This window comes from Leucoraja erinacea, chromosome 12 (genome assembly GCF_028641065.1).
Source record: "Leucoraja erinacea ecotype New England chromosome 12, Leri_hhj_1, whole genome shotgun sequence".
Lineage (NCBI taxonomy): Eukaryota > Metazoa > Chordata > Chondrichthyes > Rajiformes > Rajidae > Leucoraja > Leucoraja erinaceus.
Window position 1 is genome coordinate 26,116,406 of NC_073388.1, and position 23,831 is coordinate 26,140,236.

At 40.4% G+C, this 23,831-nt stretch overlaps 1 protein-coding gene across 4 annotated transcripts in view; it reads left to right on the plus strand.

Moving 5' to 3' along the window:
- Nucleotides 1–23,831, plus strand: part of dacha (dachshund a) — a 357,634-nt gene that overhangs the window by 184,430 nt on the left and 149,373 nt on the right. For 3 of the 4 annotated variants that reach the window (XM_055643882.1, XM_055643883.1, XM_055643884.1), the window contains exon 3: nucleotides 14,750–14,881. The exons of the other annotated variant lie outside the window; for it this stretch is intronic. In XM_055643882.1, the coding sequence (XP_055499857.1) occupies nucleotides 14,750–14,881 (132 nt within the window). The remainder of the gene's footprint in view (nucleotides 1–14,749; nucleotides 14,882–23,831) is intronic. 4 annotated transcript variants of the gene reach the window in all.

The window sequence follows — 23,831 nt, forward strand, 5'->3', positions numbered from 1 at the left end:
TATGTAAGGATAAGAAAAATAAATACTGCTTCAATAAGGCACAGTTATTGTAATTAATCAGGTATAGAGAACTGTAATCTAAAGTCATTACAAGTTCACAGTTGATAAAAGCGTATAACTGATAACTGTTAAACGCAATTTTTGTTTTTGAGACCAACTTATTAAGGATTAGTCTATTGATCATTGTGTTTTATCTGACATTGGTGGGATACAATAGCAGCTTGATACCAATTGTAGAGAGTCAATGGAAATTCAACCATGGTCAGACAGAGATGGGAGTACACAACATCAAACATCAACTTGCTTCCTTTTAATAGTCTTCAAAGTTTGAAGGATAATGGAGGCTTTCAGACGTGGCCATTGTCCTGGCACTTTCATCAAAACATGATTCATTTTTTAACAAATTAGCAGCTCTTGGAGGATTTTAGAGGTAGGTAATGTACTCATTTTACACTACAGTTCTGAAAAATTACCAATGCAGAACATCCTAAATTAGAAAACCAAAAGAATAAAAGATCACAACTGTGATAAATTAATTTATTCCATTACTGTTCATAATTTTCGAATTCTAATTCTTTCATTATGGTATTTGTCTGTTTTTTTTAAACTCCCATGTGCTTTTACCTTGGCAAGTGTATCTGATATGATTCTAAACTAACGTGTATTTGATATGATTCTTCCGCCAACTAAACAAGAGTAAGTTTGAGGTCATCCTACTCGGCCCCTCCGACTCCATCAAAACGATACCAGGCAGCCTTGGAAGCCTAACCTCCTTAGTCAAACCGCACGTCAATAACCTTGGCTTGATATTTGACTCCGCATTAAAGTTTGACAAGCAAATCAACTCTGTGTGGTAAAAGCTAGTTTCTTCCAGCTTTGTACCATAGGTAAAATCAAACCATTCCTCCAATTCGACGACCTTGAGAAAAATCATCCACACATTCATCCCCTCCGGCCTTGACTACTGCAACTCCCTATACACTGGCATCAGCCAATCATCCCTGTCCCGCCTGCAATTGGTTCAAAACCCCGCAGCGAGACTTCTGACGGGTACCCGTAAAAGGGACCACATCACCCTGATTCTGGCCTCTTTCCACTGGCTCCCAGTACAGTACAGAATCAACTTCAAGCTCCTCTTATTTGTATACAAAGCCGTTAACGGACTTGCCCCCCCCCATATGAAAGATCTTCTAACCCACCATTCTACCTCCAGGTCCCTCAGGCCGGCCGATTTGGGGCTACTGACTATCCCGCGGTCTAGTTTTAAGCTCAGGGGTGACCTCGCTTTTGCGGTTGCAGCACCTGGACTGCGGAACAACATCAAGATTCAAGATTCAAGAGAGTTTATTGTCATGTGTCCCGGATAGGACAATGAAATTCTTACTTTGCTTCAGCACAACAGAATACATGACTACAGAGATCAGTGTGTCCATATACCATTGTATAAATATATACACACATGAATAAATAAAACAGATAAAGTGTAAATAAACTGATAATGGGCTATTAATATTCAGAGTTTTGTTTGAGGAGTTCAATAGCCTGATGGTTGTGGGGAAGAAGCTGTTTCTGAACCTTGACGTTGCAGTCTTCAGGCTCCTGTACCTTCTACCTGAAGGTAGTGGGGAGATGAGTATGTGGCCAGGGTGGTGTGGGTCCTTGATGATACTGCCAACCTTTTTGAGGCAGCAACTCAGAATCCTTCTCCTCATCAGAACTGTCCCCTCCATCGACTCCTTTAAGTTGAGGCTCAAAACCTATTTCTACTCCCTAGCATTTTTGAGTCCCTCTGAGCCTGTTAGGTTTGTGTACCATTGTATGTAGCACATTTGTACCAGCACTGATGTACAGCACTTTGGTCAACGTGAGTTGTTTTTAAATGTGCTATACAAATAAAATTGATTGATTGATTGAATGATTAATAAACACATTGCACTGAGTTATTCTAATATGTTCTAATTTACATTTCACTTCATCATTTATATTCTATGCCCTGTTTTCCTGTCTTCGTTTAAGACAACACTGGAGTTAACCACATCATTTTCATTCTTTATATATCTCGAGAAGGTTCCAGCTTAACTTTTTCTCAGTTTTGACTCTAAAGCTGGCCTTTGCCCGTTACTTCTGAAACTCTTCACTGTGATTGTGGGATCTTTCTCTCCAGTAGCTAGAATTACATGCAGTGCTTTAAACGTGATCATGTCTTTGCATTACAAAGTCTCAGTAAATCCTGTTGCTGTATTCACTTCACTTGCTATATGGGCATTTTTATTTGCTCAGAATAATTAGCTGTGCATTAATGACATTGTTTGCCATACTTTCAACTGCTTTACATTTTTCATTGTTAAATATCAATTCTAATATACATGGCTAATTGTACAATGTGATGTGCTGTGATGTGGTTTTCACCAAGCCATCTATTTTGGGTAGCATATTCAGGCAGGTTCATACAGTATTTGTTGCTTTGTTTTCAACTGTTCAGATTGGAAAAACTGGGTGCAAATAATGTACATGTCACTAAATTTCTTACTTGACCTTGTTTTTTCTTTCAAACTTCCTGCGAAGCCTTGCTAAAGTTTCCTGAAATTCTAAAATTAAAATATGGAACATTCTGCTGTTTTACTGTGTCAGTCTGAAGAAGGGTTTTGGCCTGAAACGTCACCTATTTCCTTCGCTCCATAGATGCTGCTGCACCCGCTGAGTTTCTCCAGCATTTTTGTGTACCTGCTGTTTTACTTATTCCATTCTCAGAAGTTTGATGTCAGGGCAGACATTTTTCTTTCTTAAATCCAGATATTTATTTCACATTGAAGAATTACAGCTCAGATACTGTTCCTGCCCACTCAGCGGAAATGTCTACGAGCCCCCCCCACCCCCTCCCTCCCTCTCCTCTCACACCTCAACATTTATACCCATTTCAGAGTGCAGGTCCGATCGTGCTAGCCCTTGGGTCCCAGAGTCTAGTTTGCTCAGGATCTCCCCAAGATCTCCCATAACTGGCTGTGACAGAAAGGTTGGAAGGGCAGGGGAAGTGCTTTGCTTCCTGTCAGTGCTATTAATGATTTAGAACATCACAGTGGTGCAGCGGTGCCTGGATCCAGGTTCAGTCCTGACTATGGCTGCAGTCTGTATGGAGCTTGTACCTTCACTTTGTGACCGTGTGGCTTTTCGCCAGGTGGGCTGGTTTCCTGCCACATTCCAAAGGCATGCAGGTTTGTAGGTTAATTGGCTTCTGTAAATTGTTCCTAGTGTGTGGGACAGAACAAGTGTACAGGGTGATCGTTAGTCGGCGCAGGCTCAGTGAGTCAAAGGTCCCGTTTCCACGCTGTATCTCTAAATCTAAAAACTAATTTAAGAGTTTTTAAATGTTTCTGATACTTAAAGGAAATTATTAAAGTCAATACAAACAATTTGAAAAAATCATAGCCATTCACGTCTCAATACACGTTTTCCCAGGTAATTGGCAAGATCCTGTTCCTGACAACAGTTCATAACCTGAGTGGTCCAAAATGCATCAACCCAGCAACATATTTAAATAAATAGGGATAGACACAAAAAGCTGGAGGGTGAGGCATCTCTGAAGAAAAGAAGTAGGTGATAGAAACTAGAAACATAGAAAACAGGTGCAGGAGGAGGCCATTCGGCCTTTCGAGCCAGCACCACCATTCATTGTGATCATGGCTGATCGTTCCCAATCAATAACCCGTGCCTGCCTTCTCCCCATATCCCTTGATTCCACTAGCCCCTAGAGCGCTATCGAACTCTCTCTTAAATCCATCCAGTGACTTGGCCTCCACTGCCCTCTGTGGCAGGGAATTCCACAAATTCTCAACTCTCTGGGTGAAAACTTTTTTTCTCACAGTTTTAAATGGCTTCCCCTTTATTCTAAGACTGTGGTCCCTAGATTCTAGACTCGCCCAACATTGGGAACAGTTTTCCTGCATCTAGCTTGTCCAGTCCTTTTATAATTTTATATGCTTCTATAAGATCCCCCTCATCCTTCTAAACTCCAGTGAATACAAGCCTAGTCTTTTCAATCTTTCCTCATATGACAGTCCCGCCATCCCAGGGATCAATCTCGTGAACCTACGCTGCACTGCTTCAATCACAAGGATGTCCTTCCTCAAATTAGGAGACCAAAACTGTACACAATACTCCAGGTGTGGTCTCACCAGAGCCCCATACAACTGCAGAAGAACCTCTTTACTTCTATACTGAAATCCTCTTGTTGTGAAGGACAACATTCCATTAGCTTTCTTCACTGCCTGCTGTACCTGCACGCCAACTTTCAGTGACTGGTATACAAGGTCGCCCAGGTCTCGCTGCACCTCCCCCTTACCTAACCTAACCCCATTGAGATAATAATCTGCCCTCTTGCTTTTGCCACCAAAGTGGATAACCTCACATTAATCTATATTATACTGCACCTGCCACACATCTGCCCACTCACGCAACCTGTCCAGGTCACCCTGCAACCTCCTAACATTCTCTCCACAGTTCACACTGCCACCCAGCTTTGTGTCATCCTCAAACTATATGGTAAACAGTTGCGGCCCCAACACCGAGCCTTGGGGCACTCCACTCGCCACTGCCTGCCATTCTGAAAAGGACCCGTTCACCCCAACTCTTTGCTTCCTGTCTGCCAACCAATTTTCCATCCATGTCAACATCCTACACCCAATACCATGTGCTCTAATTTTAGTCTAATTTGATGTTTCGGATTGAGACCTTACTTCAGACTGAGAGTTGGGGGAGAGGGAAACGAGAGACTGCGGCTTCAGGATGTTATAGGCCACAGGGCGGCTGTCGGAGCTCTTCTCTGGCGATCCCCAGCAAGGGATCCCAGGCTCCGGATGGTAAGTCTATGCCACGCCTGCGGCTAGAAGCTCCACAGACCACAGCCCATAGATGCCAATGTCACCAGTCCAGTGATCGGGGCAATGTGCACTGTGATCGGAACAGTGATCTGGTGACCCCCGGCAAGGGTTCGCCCGCTCCGCATTGGAAATGTCCACGCTGCGTCCGCTGCTGAGGATCTGGGCCCGACTCTGGGAAAGGCAGCTCCAATCCAAGCTGTTAGGTCGCGAGAGAGGCGACATGGAAAAAGTCAACTCTCCGTCGAGGAGGCGACCAAAAGCCGTTTCTCCCTTCCCCCCCCACCAACCCCTCACAAGACACACCGAGAGACACCTAAACTAACATTTAGACGCACCAAAAAAAACAACAAAAGTCGAAATTACGAACACGCTGCTGACAGGGCAACCGACTCGCAGTGCCCCCACCAACCGCAGGTCCTTCCTTATTTTGTTGCCAGGGCTTGTTTGAGCCCTACTACAAGAGTATGTTACATTTTAGCAGTGTGGCTTGTTGTTACTTAAGATCTTACTGTGAGTTACATTTTTAATGCTTGAAATGGCACAGCTGGGCTTGGTGGCAGGAGCGGCTGGATGAGTGAGTCAGCCACATGGGCCTGGAGCCAAACCGAGGGGCATGGCAAGCACAGTGGGAGATTACGGGCACCGTTTGCACTCAGGAGAATCCGGGCCATCGTCACTTTGATAAACAATGTCTGATGAAGCGATAATACTTTGCGCTAAAATAACCCCACATCTCTCTTGGCAAACATTCAGAGAAAGGAAGAAAGTGGACTCGGCTAAACCAGGCTGCATGTCAGTGAAGCAACTGTTTCACCAGCCTGAGGGAGATGCGGAGCTGGGCTGTGTTGGGTAAAGCAGGATTCAACAGGCACCAACGCTGGACACTGGCGTGTCCCAGCCGACTGGGCAGCTGGAAGGCACTGAACATGGCTGACGGGTTCTGTGACCAGACCTATTCCTCCCAGATATGTGGCCATCACTCATGGCCCCATGAACAGGCACAATTGTGGCTGCTCAATGTCTGGTTCAACCTATACTGCACAACCCCTCACACATCTGCACAAAAATGTTTCCATCAAGCTCTGCCAGGCTGGCTCGGATTTGTTCATGTTGCACACTTAATGGATGTTTTCAATAAGGTGTCCACATAACCTACTAGGCAAGTCGAAGGATATGCTCACCACTGTAATTTGCAGCCTCAGAGCGTTGGTTCTGGCTTAAAAAATGGTGAATGCAAACTCAATTTCTTCCCTAAAGATTCATTACTAATGTCATTTTATTCATTGTCTGGATTTCCTGCCATAAAACAAGGATGGTGAGGAACTTCTGAATTATAATGCAGCTCTCACATATCAGAAGCAGTAGTAGAGTTGCTGCCTTATGGTGCCAGAGACCCGGGCTTGATCCTGACTACAGGTACTTGTCTGTGCGGAGTTTGTATGTTCTCCCTGAAACTTGCGTGGGTTTTCTCCAGGATCTCCAATTTCCTCCCATACTCCAAGGACATGCAGGTTTATAGGTTTGGTATAATTGTAAATTGTCCCTAGTGTGTGTAGGATAGTGTAAGTGTACGGGGATCGCTGGTCAGCGCGGACATGGTTGGCCGAAGGGCCTGTATCAACCTGTATCTCTAAACGCAACTTAACAGCCAATTCCTGTTTAAAATAACAACAACCAGAAGTCTAATAATAAGTAATTCACGTGTAATTATTCTTCCGAATGCCATCAGATAGCTCCACCATCCAAATTTCAAGCTGAACTTAGCTTCGGGGGAGATTTAAAATGGTCTTCACTAAATTGCACTAATGATTAAAGTACTTCAATGGGTTGATAGTACAATAGTGTACATATATGTTTTGTTTAATTCCACAAACAATCCTGACTTAAGTTCTGGAGAGAGACACAGCTGGAGTAACTGGAGAAAGCTGGCATTTTGTAAGGCAAGTGTATTTCCATTTGTAACTCTAGATGTTTTAAAACTTAAATAAAATTCTTGCATCTCCCAATAAATTATACCAAATAAATAGTAAATTATAAAGGTGGCCAATGGCATAAAATGACTGTGCCCATAGAATTTTTACGAGAAAAGATTGCCTACAAATTCTATGACCCCCTTTTGCGTTGGAGTGTTGATCTGCACTGATTCAACAGCCATTCTAATTTATGCCTACCAGAAGTGAGAAATAACTTGCTGATTGCTGGGCAGTTATAGATTTCCACATTTCAAATGGTATAACCATGCCGAGAGGTTGATATTGGAGGGGAGCTTGCAAGGGGAAGATTTGTCCTTGGGGGTATTTACAAGCATCACTGTTGTTGGTGCAGGGAAGTTCAGCAAGTTCATGCTCCAGTGTTGACCCAGTGACAGAGCTTCCTGGCCGATTTGTTGTTTTGAATTACATGCAGTACCAAACTTGCTGGAGTTAACTCAGGTAGAAGCCAGCAGTCTGCCACAGAACTGACAACATTTCACAGCTGTTCCCACCCATTGTTGACATTTCTGGTCAATGGATTTTCAAGTCAGTCCTGAAATATCAACTGTGTTTTTCCCCTCTACAAATGCTGCCTGATTTGACAACAATTTCCTCCATTATTTCAACTTTCCGGCATCTTTTGCATTTTACCGCATGTAAATATAAACTGTTGGTGTTCATGTAAGGCTCTGCAAACGAATGCTAATTTGTCAATTTCTACATTTCAGATACTGACTGTAGTAGTAGTCCAATAATTTCCTGCATCCTTGCACATTGGGTACCATTATATAAAATGTTAATTTTGCACTAACGTCCATTGAATCTGCTTTGCTCTTCTTTGTTGAAATAATTAGCAATCTCGAACAATTCTATTTCCGGTTGACATTTTAGCAGCAAGGCCTTCTCGCTAATGTGCAGGGGCTATGACCCCATTTAAAATTTATTTGGATTAATAAGCCAGTTCAGGATGTCTAAAATCCATTGCATTTGAACTCTCGGAGTCATGATTAAGAATTCAAATACTAACAGGAATAGATCTAATTTGGTTTGTTATAGAGCAAAGCTATAAGTAATGCTCCTGTCAGCCTTCACAGTAAACCTCCAGGTCAGCTGCAAATCGGATGGTGAGTAATGGGCCAAGTATTAGACTATGATTTGTTTTTTTTTAAAGTCATAATATTCATGTTCCCGATCATAGCTTTAGACATGCTGATGAAATCTACATGATAAATGAATAACTGGGCACATTTAATTTTATCAGATTTCCAGAACAATTTTAATAAGTTTGCCAGTCATTCCTGATAAATTACCAAAAAGATACAATCGTTTGAATTAATATTAGCCAAATCATTGTTCTGAGTATTAGCCCTCGTAGCTTAGCAACACTTTCTAGTATTTGAAAGTCTCTCCATTTGTTCTTTTGCTGACTATTGGAAAGCTGCATGCTTTCAGTTGGAAAAGAGATCAATGATACATTTATAAATGCTAAGTGCTGATGGTTATTTTGTACAATGGAACATTTATTGGCATGTTATATTGTCATTAGCTGATATTTGGAAGTGGATTGTAGCTTGAAGTTAACAAAACGTTCCGGCATCGTTAAAGCGTGCATATTAAATTAGTTACTTGCTGAACCTCACTCCAAAAGGAGAAAACTCAATATTTGAAGTTGCCACTAAAACAATCTTGTTTCACAAGTACACAAAAATGCTGGAGAAACTCAGCGGGTGCAGCAGCATCTATGGAGCGAAGGATATGCCTGGTTCCTGGTTCTCAGTTGCTCATAAATATCTCTATGCTATCAGCCACTTGCTATGTATTGTAAGACCCGGGTAACAATATTGCCAAAAGCTGAACAGAATCTGTAAAGCTCTGAGCAAACTGTGACACAATGCAGGCAATACAGAGTTGCTCCTTTTGTGTCATTCTGTGTAAGGACTATGTGAGCCAATGAGCCAAGAGTGTTGCAACATGAAATTCAATGCATTCAGGGCCTGATTTTGCAAATCTGGGGCTGGGTTTAACTGGAATTTATCCAATGTTAGTGCTATGCGTATTTCACTGTAATGAGTGCTTGATGTGACCTATAAAATCTGCTAAAATGTTGTTGTGGTGTCATTTCACTTCTGCGGGCAAGCAACGTAGTAATAAATCAGATATGAATAAAAATATAGCCTCAGTCCAAGCAGCAGAAATCACCAGCTATTTACAAAGGACTGGTATTAGCTCAAATCTGCAATAGTTTAATAACTTTGAAATGCAATAATTCATAACACTGCCCTCAAGCTCACAACAAAATCAGGAGACTATGAACAGAAGTTTGGCATCTTTGGAAAATAATTATTGCCATAAGAGAATGAAGACAGAGGAGTTGGAATAAAAGGCATGGAAGAAGTATAGGTGTCCCAAATGGCTTGATGGTATTTGGTTAATTGGAAGTGGAGTAGACTGATTAATGGAAACTAATGTCCTTATTGAAAGCGTAAACATGTCACAAACGATAAAATGTTCCCTTTAGGAGGAAGGCATGGGATACAAAGAACTGTGTATTTATATCCCTCTACATATTTATTCCATTTGAGAAAGGCAAGATAGTGAACATTATGAGCCTATTGCCTTTGAAATCAACTGCTATATATAAATAAAAGTAAAAACTAGGGTATGTGCAGGGCAGTTGAATAGATGCTGCCAGTTTAACATTTCAACAATTTTTGGAGGTTTGTCTATCAGTGTCAAGAAGACCTAACTGGTGAATCCCAGAAACGCAATCATCACATGGGTATAGAATCAAATCCAGTCCAGAGCTGGGACTTGAGGATGCAAAACATATTTTTTATCTTTCCAATATGACTATTAATGTACTATTTAACTGCTGTATGTCTCCTATGTCAAAGGAAACAAGTTTTAAACTTGTTATCAAAATTATCTTAAACTATCTAATTTTCAAAAGCAGGAATGCCAATTTGCACGAAACGAGGGAACATTTGTATGGGAGTGGTGCGTGCTTTTGCCCTGGGGTGGTATAAAAATATTGATGTGGAGGGGCTGTGGAAAACAATATAGGGAGAAGCATCATACTGCAGCAGTGCTTTACTTGCATTAATGAGTAATAACTGTGTGGAAAATTCTGAATGTGCCCACAAGTATGGCTTTCATGTATTACTGCTTCTCAGATCATTATGTGTTTATTGTGTTTCTTATTAAACACAATGTTTTCTTTTCTGCAGACCACTAAACTTGCTGCTGCCTGGCTTACATAGGGAAAGAAAGATTTAAGAACAGATGGTAGTGAGATGAATTACTAAAGCGTATGTAATCTCCTGGGGCCATGTGTACCTTTGTATTGCATTTCCAACCATCTGTTATTCTATATTGTCCACCTCAACAATAATACTTGTAAAACTCTTATGTTATTACCCAGGGCAGAGAGACCTGTACTACCGTGGTGTTTGAGTGTGCTCCCAGTCTTCAAGCATTTAATCTTTTGAGTCGCGATAGATCTATTAAGCCTTCAAAATACTAAGTTCAGTTCCTGCAAGAATTTTATATGTGAATTTTCCATACCTCTGTTGTAATAAATGGTTCAATGATTAGAATAGTATGAATAGATGGAAAATTTGCAATTTATGACTGAAGTATCACAGTCCTTAAAAGGATTTAGAGACTCTCACGACTTCACAGTTGGTTAAGTGAACTGACAGATAAAACAAATGGCTGCCTTTGATCTGCAGAGGCTTTGCACTCAAAATCCTGAGCTGTATAGGTAGCAGGTGTTTGATGCTCTACTTTTGGTCCAATCACATAGAACCCAAGAAAAAGTCCAGAGATAAAAATTAAACATTCGGCTTAAAGCAGATGTAACTTCATTTCAGTGGTGACTTCAGAATTGTAGTTTATTCTTTGTATTACCCTGCCCTGTTACTGAGTCTGATAATTACTGCAGAGTTTCATTGTAGCTTCCTCCAGCCAGCGGTTCTGAGAGGTTGATGTGGTGGATGTGTGAATATGTGAAGTAAGGTTGCCAAATTTGAATGGACAAGTTGCTGGAAGTTTTATCATATGACTTCCCTCATCCATATCTAATGAATGCAAGCGCTAAGAGATAAACAACCTTAAAAATAATTCAAGATACAAGGAACTGTAGAGGCCGGTTTACAAAACAGTACATCTCTGGAGAACTAGGGGAGGTGACATTTCACATCAGGGCCCTTCTTCAGATGAAGTCAGAGTTGTCCAGACCCACAATTTCATCTCTTCACATTCTCCAGAGATGCTGAGTTACTCCAGCATTTTGTATCTTAAAAAAAAAATCATTTCTCATGGCCGCTTGCAGCAATTCCTAGGGGATTAATCTTTAATTACTATATATTTCAGGACAGCCCTTCTGAAGGTTTGCTGCCCTGGTTTGAGGGCTGTAAAAAAAGAGTGAATGTCCAGAAGGCATTGTGGTTACAGGGGATATTTGTTTCACTTCATCATCCCTGGATTGGAATGCATTGCTCATAAACTGGGCTTGGAAACCTTCAATACAATAATACTTTAAAACATCATATAACCTATGGTTTCTTGTTGTTACATTATTGAGTTTCTAGTGCAACAATGTACTATATTGAAAATGAACATTTAATTAAAAATATTTTGGGAGTATAATCAAAATTTTGTGAGCACCATTCATTAAAATGTTGCCATTATTTCAGGCGTAGAAACAGGCCATTGAGCACTTTGATTAAGTGAAGTTAATAGTATGAAGAAGGATCCCGGCCTGAAATGTTACCTGTCCAATTTTTCCAAAGATGCTGCCAGACCTGAGTTCTACTCCAACATTTTGAGCCCATTGAGTCTGTGCTGACCACCTAACTCCCATTGATACTAATCGTACATTAATCCCACACTCCCAACAAACCCCCCTCAATTAAAGTTAAAACATGCAATGACCAATATACTGAGAATATTGGTGTGCAGAGGCAGCAGCTCTAGCAGTTGTGCCTCTGGGCTAAAGATATTTGCATGAATTTACTCATGAACCATTGTAGTCTGCTTGAGTACAGTGTTTAAATATATTACGATGTACAGCCATCTAAGTACAAATATCAGATTGGGATTGAGTCTGTGCTGACCACCTAACTCCCATTGAGAAATCCCACACTCCTAACCATGTTTTAGAAATCTGGTGGTGTGCACCATGTTGTGCCTCTCTGTATGGTCTTTTACTTGTTTAGTACAGTGTACATGCAGAGAAAATAAAATCACAACAGAAGCCTATCTCCATGTTAAAATGGATTGTGGTCTTTTACTTGTTTAAACAAGAAAATAAAAGAAGACTAAATGGATCAAATAAAATGTTTAGAGTTTAGAGAAGATCAAATACAATGGCAGCCTTGACAAGGTTTGAACATTGTGGTACTGTGGCACAGTGGTAGAGTTGCTGCCTTACAGAGCTAGCAGCACCAGTCCCGGGTTTGATCCCGATTATGGGTGCTGTCTGTGCAAACTTTTCTCTGAGGTCTTCGGTTTCCCCCCATACTTCAAAGACGTACAGGTACAGGTTTGTAGGTTAATTGGCGTGTTTGTATACTTGGTATAAGTGTCAATTGTCCCTAGAGTGTGTAGGCTTGTGTTAATGTGTGGGGATCGCGTGTCGGTGCAAACTCAGTGGGCTGAAGGGCCTCTTTCCGTGCTGTATCTCTAAACTAAACTAAACTCAAAATTTAACACATATAATTCCACAATATTAAGTAATTCAATATAAATGAGTAGATATGAAGTTGGTATCACTAAAAGCCACTGATAAATCAGTTATGTCATTTTTTAAATTGTTTTAAGCATTAAATTCCTACTTGTGCATTTAAAGATGACATCTGCATTAAGATGCCATAAGATTAGAGAAGACTGGGTAAAGGGGGTGGAAGGGAGAGGGAGTTGGAGAAACATATGGAGTGCCTGATCGTGGAACCAGGTTCTGTTGTGGAACCAGCTCACTCCACGAAGCTCATTCAACCACAGTTCCACCTGACGACAGATGAAGGGGAGGGTAGAGTGGGGGTGGACCTGGAGACGCCATCCTACACACACACCAAGGGATGGGCAGAGCAATGACACCTCAGGCCTTTCAGGACAACAGTGCCATTGGACCATTGACTTGACACACTGATCAACCTGAGAAGCACATTCAGCAACAAATTGGTTCCACCAAGATGCAGTACAGAATGCCACAGGAGATCTTTTTTTCCCCTGTGGCTATCAAACTGTACAACTCCTCCACCTTCTATCGTGGGGTAGACTGACTTCCCTCCACAATCTTGGCACATCCCCAATCCTTTCCACTCATCACTTTAATTTCATTTTTTATGTATCTTGTGTTTAATGACTCTTGGCAGACCAATTTCCCCTTCTGGTATAAATAAAGTTCTATCGTATCGTATTGTGTCGTAAGACATCAATGCGCAGCTGAAATAAAAACAGAAGATGTTGGAGATGCTCAGAAGGTTAGGGAGCCTCCGTGCAGAGAGTAAAACACAGATGATTTGCTCTAGTCCCAGCATCGCAAGCAGTTATTTTTTTTAACAGCAGCAAGGCATGGAGGAAATTAATAAAATAAGAATTAACCTCCACGTGGGAACATGACAGAGCATACACCATTCACTACTTTCAGCTGATGTACAGTGCTAAACTGTATATGATGGCAGTAAGTCAGAAGCACTTGTATCACCATGTGAGTACAGTATCCACAGTTGGATGCATTGCAACAGGAGGTGCTTGGTTCAATTTCCCTATAGGCATGACTACAGCAAGAAGTGGAGGCAAATACTGCAAAATGTGTACAAAACACTTTTTGTGTTTAACTTTTGTAATAGGTTCAAATAGGTTCTACTTCCAGGGAAATGTTTCCATGTCTGATGAAGGACAGAGCAGCTGTAGTATAAATATTTTCTTCTGCTTCAAGAAAAAATACAATGCATAATTAAATACTGTTTTTTGTTATTTGAACACTTTTTTCCCTTTTGATGACGTCATATTTTTTAAAATCCAAAAGCAGGTCGGACCATGGTATCTAACCATTCTCCTAAGCTGTGTCACAATTTCTGTGTTGAGAAATGGTGAATTGACCACAATGTATTACAGAAGAGACCAGATAAATGTTCATCACACAATATGGTGTTTCCTTGCAACTCGATTGAAATGCATTGTGATGCTCGTTGACGCTCTGATATTTAGCTGTACACAAGTGTTTCATTATGTTGAGGTATACGTGCATTTAGATTTACCTCCAACAGACGCAGAAAGGAAGCGAAAGATTGTGACTACGTTTCAGTTAATTCAGACTTTCCCCAAGAAATCACAGTTAATGTTGTACATAAAAACTTAATTTCACCATTCTTAGTTCGAAACATTTCAAAATTCTACTTAATTTTTTTGCCTCTTTCCGCAAATTGGAATGATGCAGTCAAAGATGATAGGAACTATCAATAGGATTTTTTAGGATACCAATCAGGCGGACACAGTCTGTTCACGTAACTAATATTACTGCCATGTCTGATGATGAAGATCATGATAAATCATGCCTTAGGTGAAAGAATGAATGAATGTGCCAAAGAAATGCTTTTGTAATGGACATTCTATTTTGAGTCCAACACTGTAGGATGAAGCTGCAGAAAATGCAAAGAGTTTAATTTCATACCTCAATTATGTACTTGAAAATTCCCACCCATCAACGTCAATTAGCTGTTATAACATTTACTTTGGTGTGGTAGGTTTCAGATAGCTGTTCAGTTATCATCTCTTGTTGATACGCCTTTTTCAAACGTGCTTTGCAAAGACACTGTATTGAGTAGCTTTTCATTCTGCAACTGGAATACTCCCTTTTAAGCAATAACGTTATTTTAACTACTTGCTCGCTAGGTTTAACTGCAGCAGCCATGGCTGAAGCGATGAAGTTACAAAAACTGAAACTTGCAACAATGAATAATCTTCATGGTAATGGTAGTCAAAATGGTGCCGAATCCGAGAATGAAGAACTGAATTCCAGCTCAGGTGAGTTACCAGTCTGTAAGTACAAGTTACACAGAGATACAAGCCATTTTTGAATGGGTTGTCATGATGTTCGGCATGAACATTGTGGGCCGGAGGACCTGTTCCTGTGCTGTACTGTTCTATGTTTTACACAATTATACTAGTGCCTCTTCACTTAACAGAAGCTATCACAGAAGTTTTCCAAAATGTACTCTCAAAGTCAATGGCCCAGAATCTGTGGTAATGGTGAATTCACAATGTTCAATGCTAATGGTGTGGATAATAGATTCAACTCGTTTGTGGCACTCATGAACTGTAACTATTGTTTTTCTGATTTGTGTTTCTGATTTGAAGTCTTTAACTCGTGGTCAACAGGGCTCGGTGTTGGGAACTTTTGTTTTTCATGTACATAAACGACTTGAATGAGAATACCTTTGTCTGATAATAAGCAAGTTTGTTGATAACTCTTTAGATTCTGGAGTAGTTCCTGAGGATTGGCGGGTAGCAAACGTAACCCCACTTTTTAAGAAGGGAGGGAAAGAGAAAACGGGGAATTACAGACCAGTTAGTCTAACATCGGTAGTGGGGAAACTGCTAGAGTCAGTTATTAAAGATGGGATAGCAGCACATTTGGAAAGTTGTGAAATCATTGGACAAAGTCAGCATGGATTTACGAAAGGTAAATCATGTCTGACAAATCATAGAATTTTTCGAGGATGTAACTAGTAGCGTGGATAGGGGAGAACCAGTGGATTTGGTGTATCTGGACTTCCAGAAGGCTTTCGACAAGGTCCCACATAAGAGATTAGTATACAAACCTAAAGCACACAGCATTGGGGGTTTGGTATTGATGTGGATAGGGTACTGGCTGGCAAACAGGAAGCAAAGAGTAGGAGTAAACGGGTCCTTTTCACAATGGCGGGCAGTGACTAGTGGGGGTACCGCAAGGCACTAAGCTGGGGGGCAGTGTTAGCTGTGAGGAGGATGCTAGGAGACTGCAGTGCTGGGTCCCATGCAGGTGCGGCAGGTGTGAAGCTATAGCAAAAGGATTTACACTGCATATATTTTGGTCTCCAAATCTGAGGAAGGACATTATTGCCATAGAGGGTGCAGAGAAGGTTCACCAGACTGATTCCTGGGATGTCAGGGCTATCTTATGAAGAAAGACTGGATAGACTTGGTTTATACTCTCTAGAATTTAGGAGATTGAGGGGGGATCTTATTGAAACGTACAAAATTCTTAAGGGGTTGGACAGGATAGATGCAGGAAGATTGTTCCCGATGTTGCGGAAGTCCAGGACAAGGGGTCACAGCTTAAGGATAAGGGGGAAATCCTTTAAAACCGAGATGAGGAGAACTTTTTTCACACACAGAGTGGTGAATCTCTGGAACTCTCTGCTACAGAGGGTAGTTGAGGCCAGTTCATTGGCTATATTTAAGAGGGAGTTAGATGTGGCCCTTGTGGCTAAAGGGACCAGAGGGTATGGAGAGAAGGCAGGTACGGGATACTGAGTTGGATGATCAGCCATGATCATATTAAATGGTGGTACAGGCTCGAAGGGCCGAATGGCCTACTCCTGCAGCTAATTTCTATGTTTCTATGTTTCTATAACATGAAAATTGGAGTTGTAGATAGCAAAAGTAGTTGCCTAATGCCCCTGTCCCACTTAGGAAACCTGAACGGAAACCTCTGGAGACTTTGCGCCCCACCCAAGGTTTCTGTGCAGTTCCCGGAGATTTTTGTCAGTCTCGCTAATGGTCGAAAGTGGTTTCCGTTTCTTCTATGTTCCGGCCATTATTTCAAAAAATTCAAAACCGGCCTCGACTAAAAATAGGTTGCCTTTTTAAAAATCGGTAATGTTTTAGTCGAAGCCGGTTGCGATGCTAGTTGAAGGTGGTTGCCAGAGGTTGCAGGCAGTGGAAGGTAAGACCCTCCTGGTGGAATAAAACTGGGTGAAAAAAAGGTGAATATTAACATAACCTCTGTCACTCTTGGGCGTGCTCAATCATAGTTGCAGAGTTAGCAAAAGCCTCCCAGATTTAAAAAAAAAAATCATTCAGAACCATGAGGGCAGAGAAGGAACTAGTTAGGTGGATGTTACTAAAAGTACATCTACTGCTGTCAGCAGCAGCCCTTTTGCTTCATCAGCCTTTCAAGAAAGGCAGAAGGGTGAGCACAAGGGTGAAGAGGAAGCAGAAGAAGAGGTGTCCATGGGCGAAGCCCTTCTTGCAAAGAAGATTGATGCTTGGACAGTATGATAACCTGTCCAAACTGGTCCATACTGTCCAAGCATCAATCTTCTTTGCAAGAAGTGCTTCACCCACTGACACCTCTTCTTCTAGTTCCTCTTCACCCTTGTGCTTTCCCTTCTGCCTTTCTTGAAAGGCTGATGAAGCAAAAGAGCTAGAAAGGAACAGAGGGATATGGGGAAAATGTAGAATAATGAGATTAGCGTTGTAGACCTCAATTGACATGGATGAGTCAAGGCAAAGGGCCTTTTACCAGACTCTGTGACTAAAAATAATTGGAGCTGAGAGGTGAGGGAAGAAAATATAATTTACTCACTCCAGGGAATTCTTTGATATTTATGGATTTGATTGTTATAAATATTTAGATATGAGCATTTGGTTGCAGAATATTACACCATATCCAATATGCCCGGTGTTGGTTACAACACTTTTTGCTGTAGTGTTTTCACACCGAGAGTATAAGATGACAATGATCAGGATTATGTTAACTCGGTTAATAGATTGTATTCTTTCTAGGTCAATTTTTTTTTTAGTGTGCATATTATTTATAAGAGATTATTAAAGGATGGTAAAAATGTAATGCTTAAAATGATAGTTGCCTGTTCACAATCCTTTGAGGTATACCTTTGGTAGTTTCCACAAACTGGGCTCAAACCTCTACATAAAGTACTAACAAATCAAATGATCAGTAAGTGGCTCTGCAACTCGAAAGACAATACTACAAACAGTACTTACAAACAAGCATATGCCACTTTTGGAATGTTTAAAATAGCAATATTAATAGTGGGTCTCAAGGAATCTTGGAAGGCAGCTGTTTACTGGGAAAAAAAGCCACAGGATTATATCATTGATACATAGCTCAAGACTCCATTGTACAGACCAAGGAGCTTTTGGGTGGAAACAAACAGGTTGTTGAGAAAATCTGAGGTTCAAGAGAAAAGTAAGCAACAAAAAAAAGACCATGCAATCAGGACTTTAGAAATAGGAATAGAATAGGAAATAGTAATGGGAAAGAATTTCTAGGAATGAACAGAAGCCTTTCAGGCAAGAGATAGGAAATTGATGTTTTAGGACGATAAGATTGGACGAGATTGGGAGAAAACAATAGATAGTCGAACCAGAGCAAGGGTACTGAATAAAGGGCACTGAATAAATTTAGATTGGATAAAGGCGATATTTTCGGTCATCTTTTAGTTGCAAACATTAGTTTAACATTTTAAGAACTTATCTCACTGCCAGGGAGAATAGTAATCCTGTTCTTGTGCCAATTTATTAATGACTAGAACAGAGGTGTAATATTACACAGTTTGTGGCATTTATCAATTCTTAAGTGGTTCACGATGATTATTTTTACGGAAGTAACTGTCTGGATTTATGTTGTTAAAATGATATATTTATGTAAACTACTGTGCAGTTATGTGAAATGCACATTCAGAATAATGGCTATTGATTTTAGTGTCTGAACCATTGTCTGGGGTTGCAAGTTGGCAGGGAGAAATAAAAGATCTGCCTTCCGCTGGTGCTTTGTGGTTCTACATTGTTCAGATGCAAGAGACAGATACAAAATCTATCTTTCTCCGATGTCCTATTCACGGTTTTATTCCAATGTTTGAAAAATGAAGACAGATTCATATCAATACGCAATTCTGTAAAGGCATTGTGCTTAAAACATAATATTACCATGTTCTGTAATATTCAACAGGGAAATGTTTAAAGCCAAAGTAATGTGTTCACAAACAAACATGTATAATTGTAATGCACAAAATAAAGTACTGTAGGTCTGGGAAGTCTGAAATAAAATGCTGAAAATTGAGCACCATCTTATTTTGAGAGAGGAGAGTTAACATTCTTAGTCAGTGACCTTCCATCAGAACTTGGAAAAGTTGGAAATTAAGCAGTTTTTAAGTTGGAGGGAAAGGGGTTGGGAAGAGGCAGAGGGAAAATGATTTGTGCCAAGATGGAGATCATGAGAGATGGCAGTGTTGCTGAATGAGGCAAACGCTAGAGAATTGCAGAAGGTGCATTTGGGGGATGTGCAAGTAGGAAGAGAGAAATAAAATCTGAAATTCCCAAACGAGAGAAAAAAATAAACCAATTAACCTGGAATTTGGAGATTCAAGACTTTTGTTATTCCCCAGCCTCACTTGAAGCATTTAACGTATATGCCCTCCGCTCCATTCCAGAGCCTGCCTTTTGGCATGTACTCTCCTCCACACTCTCTGCAACTTGAGATTTGTCTTTTCTGCAAGATTACTGCATTCCAATGAGAGTCTTTGACCAGAAATCTTAACTCTGCTTAACACCAGCATCTTGGTTAAATTTTTCTACGTATACACACTATGCTCCTTTTTCAGTTGTGTAGGTGTGCAAAAGGAAAAAATGATATGCAGGTTTGTGAGCAAGTTAAGGGCCTGTCCCACTGTATGAGGTAATTCAAGAGCTCTCCCGAGTTTAAAAAAAATCAAACTTGTGGTAAGTACGTAGAATGTACGTAGCGGCTACGTCGGAGCTTGAGGATGTCCCGTAGCGGCTCGTAATGCTAACGGCAGGTACTCGGAAACGCGGTAACTCGTGAAGTTGTTTCAGCACAGTGAAAAATGTCCACGAAAGCCCCTACGAACAACTATTACCGTAATACTCCGAGTTCGAATCAGGGGAAACTCGGGAGAACTCTTGAATTACCTTGTACAGTGGGACAGGCCCTTTAATAGGAAGGCTCAAATGATTACTGACAATACCACTTGATTTCCCCCACATTATCACCCATCTTACTCAGGCAAACTGCTGGAACAAAAATGTGTAAGAAGGAACTGCAGATACTGAAGATAGACACAAAATGTTGGAGTAACTCAGCGAGTCAGGCAGCATCTCTGGAGAAAAGGGACAGGTGATGTTTTGGGTTGAATCTGAAGAAGGGTTCTGCCCCAAAATGTCACACCTATTCCTTTTCTCCAGACATGCTGCCCGACCCACTGAGTTACTCCGGCATTTTTTGTCTATCTTTGGACCAAGAATGTTTTATTTCTGCATAAATATGCACCAGTGAAACTTCCTAGGCCATTTTCTGAACAAGTATTTCCAATATATTGTGACCCACACAAATGATTGATTTAGTTACATTAGAATAACACATTTACAATGTCAAGTTTGACTGGTATTCACATTTATTGAGACTTAATTAAGGCTAAACTTTAAATAACATAACAGTTTAGTAACATTGAAACAATGAAATTGCTTCCAGTTAATGTGGATTATCATTAGTTTTTCATCCACAAATCTACAAGATCTCCAAATCAACAGTATAATTGACAAAACAAACATTCCTCCTAGTTTTAGCTTTTTGATTTCAAGTAAAACAAGATTAATGAAAGGCAATTTCAGAAAATTGGCAAATTCATATAAATAAATATCCTAGGTACAAAAGTTTAGCAAATGACATAATCAATTCTGGATTGTAGTCCTTTGCGATGCAATACAACTCATCAAAACAATTGAATAGTGAATAGGATTCAGACTGGAGTGATGTTTTACTTCATCTGTTAGTGGTCTTAGTTTTTATTTAATGGTTTCTACATGACTCTGCATCACCATTCCTTTATGACCAACACACTGTTCCATTCTGCTGTGCTCCAAATTCGAAATACCATGCTTTATTGTTTTAGTAAATCGCTTTGCAATTTACAACTGCCTGTGTTTCGTAATCCATAAATGATTAAGATTCGTGTAAGTTTGCACAGAGCAGTTGCTTGATTGATTCTGATATTTGCCACATAAGCAGAGGAAGATATTTATGTAAGTTTTCATATCTCATTTTCACCTAGCAGCTTCTTTATAGGAAATGGTTGGAAACAAATTGCATTAGCTATCCTAAATTATATCCAGGGTGCAGCATGGATGATTTTACATTCACTGATATAATTTTATTGAGATAAAACAGATAACCTTGTGAAGCTTTAAACTTGTAATAAGAATAGTCAACTGTATTTTCTTTAAAGAGTAGATTAAAGTTGAATAAGTAGGTGAACAGTATGACGACAATCATTTAATGCATCAGTGTGATGCTAACACGTATGGTTTGAATTTCTGGTACCTGGATAGTAGTAACTATTTAATGCAGTGTAATAGCACCCAATTAATATAAACTCCCTGGCACCTAAAGGGCACGACCATTGACAAAAAATGAGCTGCGTGTCAGTCAGATAGTAAGTCAGATGGTAAATCCACAACCGGGTTAATTTACTGAGAATGCAGTCACATTATACAGGGCGGAATAAAGTCAGTGCTCTGATTGATCGAATAAAGCACACACAAATCTCGTCAGTTCTGGATAGTGACTTTATGAATTACTAGAAATGCATTCACATTATCACACTTAGAGGGTCACTCCTTAATTTTTTTTTCCTAGAAAAATCTGGAAGTTTTTCTCATATTATGGATTGCGGACTGTGATGAAGAAGAGAGAGAATCTTAAAAGAGACTACCAATGTTGGATTCTACCAGGGCACATTTTCCATCCTTTCAACAGGCAAATCAAATATTAATCAGATCTTTAAACCTCTTGTCTTTTGAGGACATGCTCATTTCCAAATAATATAACTCTTGCCTAAAGGAAGTGGAGGTCACTTCTTTCTCGGGGAATAAGTTTCATTGAGAGCATCGCTCTTAAATTTTGCATTGCAGTCTAGTCCTCTTGTTGTAATCCACTCACTTTGGAGATTTGCAGCAAGCCTTTTTAGCACGCTCTGAAAGGCAAGTTAATTCTTGGGTATGGAGATCACAATCCTCTGTGTGGTCTCACCCAAGATAACTTCTCAAGACTTCTTCACTTTTATACTGCAATCCTATTTTAGTAGCTTACATACAAACCTACTAATATAATTGCTCCCTCTACCTATATTAACTTGCAGTGATTTATGAGCATCCGTCCTTCTGTATTCCATGTTGCCCAGTTTCCCTGACTTTTACTTAAATCTGCTTTTCCATTTTTTTTCTCCACATGGTAGCAAACTTAATATTTCTCAGCAATATATTGCACTTTTTATCCATTCACACAACAGACATAAATCTCATTGTACTTTCATTACATTCTTCTTTCAGCTTGCTTTCCCTCCTAGATTTGGAGAGGTACAAAAGCTTGAATAGATTATACTTAGTCCCACCATCTAAGTAATTTATACTGTACATTGCAAAAATGTAGTCCAAAACAGCTATCCTTGCAGTACCGGATCTGTTTGTAACTGTTCTACATAAATGTTACCTAACTATTCTGACTCTTTTTGTCAATTGGCCAATCCTCAGTGCATTTAAAAAAATAACCCATGATCCAGAATTTAATTAAAAAACCCGATTCATTGTTTTTTGGAAATTCAAATACTTTGCAGATCATCAATATCTCCAATATCTCTTTTTCTTTAATCTTAATTTTCTAACATCTTAGTTCTGAGATCCATATTTCCTAATGACATGGCTGGCCATGCAATTTCAATACACAACTAAATTTCCCTATCTTTTATTTTACAACCATGCCCATTAATTCACCTCAAATTCCACTATCCTTCAACACCAAAGGCAGTTTATGAATGAATGAATGAACAAGTTTATTGGCACATACAAGGAATTTACCTTGGTGCTCCGCTCACAAGTAACAACACGACATACAGTAAACAATTAAGAATGACACATAAAACATTAAACATTAATAATAAAACATTACAGTTTAAACATGTGAATGAAATAAAATACCAGAGCAAAATGAGGCTACAAACTTTTGGTTTTGAGTAGAGCTACTTCTCGTGGAAAAAAAAACTGTTTTTATGTTTGGCTGTGGCAGCTTTGATTGTCCAGAGTCGCCTTCCAGAGGGAAGTGATTCAAAGAGTTTGAGGCCAGGATGAGAGGGGTCAGAGATGATCTTGCCCGCTCGCTTCCTGCCCTTGCAGTGTACAGTTCACCAATGGGGGAAGGTTGCAGTCACCAACCTTCTCAGCTGATCGGACGATTCGCTGCAGCCTCCTGATGTCATGCTTGGTGGCTGAGCCAAACCAGACCATGATGGAGAAGGTGAGGACAGACTCTACGATGGCCGTATAGAATCGGACCATCGTTGCCTGTGGCAGATTGTGTTTTCTCAGCTGCCGTAGGAAGTACATCCTCTGTTGTGCCTTTTTGACTGTGGAGTCGATGGTAGCCCCCCACTTAAGGTCCTTGGAGATGATGGTTCCCAGGAACTTAAAAGACTCCACAGATGTGACTGTGGTGTTGTTGATGGTGTGTGGGGGGAGGGGAGTGGGAGCTCTCCTAAAGTCTACAATCAATTCCACTGTCTTAAGAGGATTGAGCTCCAGGTTGTTACGATGGCACCTGGACGCCAGCTGTGTCACTTCCTGTATGTAGACAGATTCCTCCCCATCCTGGATCAGTCCAATCAGGGTTGGGTCATCCGCACACTTGAGAAGCTTGACAGAGGAGTCAGTGGAGGTGCAGTCGTTGGTGTAGAGAGAGTAAAGGAGAGGAGAAAGTACACAGCCTTGCGGTGCTCCTATGCTGAAGGTCAGCGGGTCTGGGATGTGCTTTTCCAGCCTCACATGCTACTTCCTGTCTGTCAGGAAGTGGGTGATCCACTGACAGAGGAACTCAGGCACAGTCAACTCGGAAAGTTTGGAGTGTAGTAGCTCTGGCATACTGGTGTTGAATGCAGAGCTAAAATCAACAAACAAAATCCTT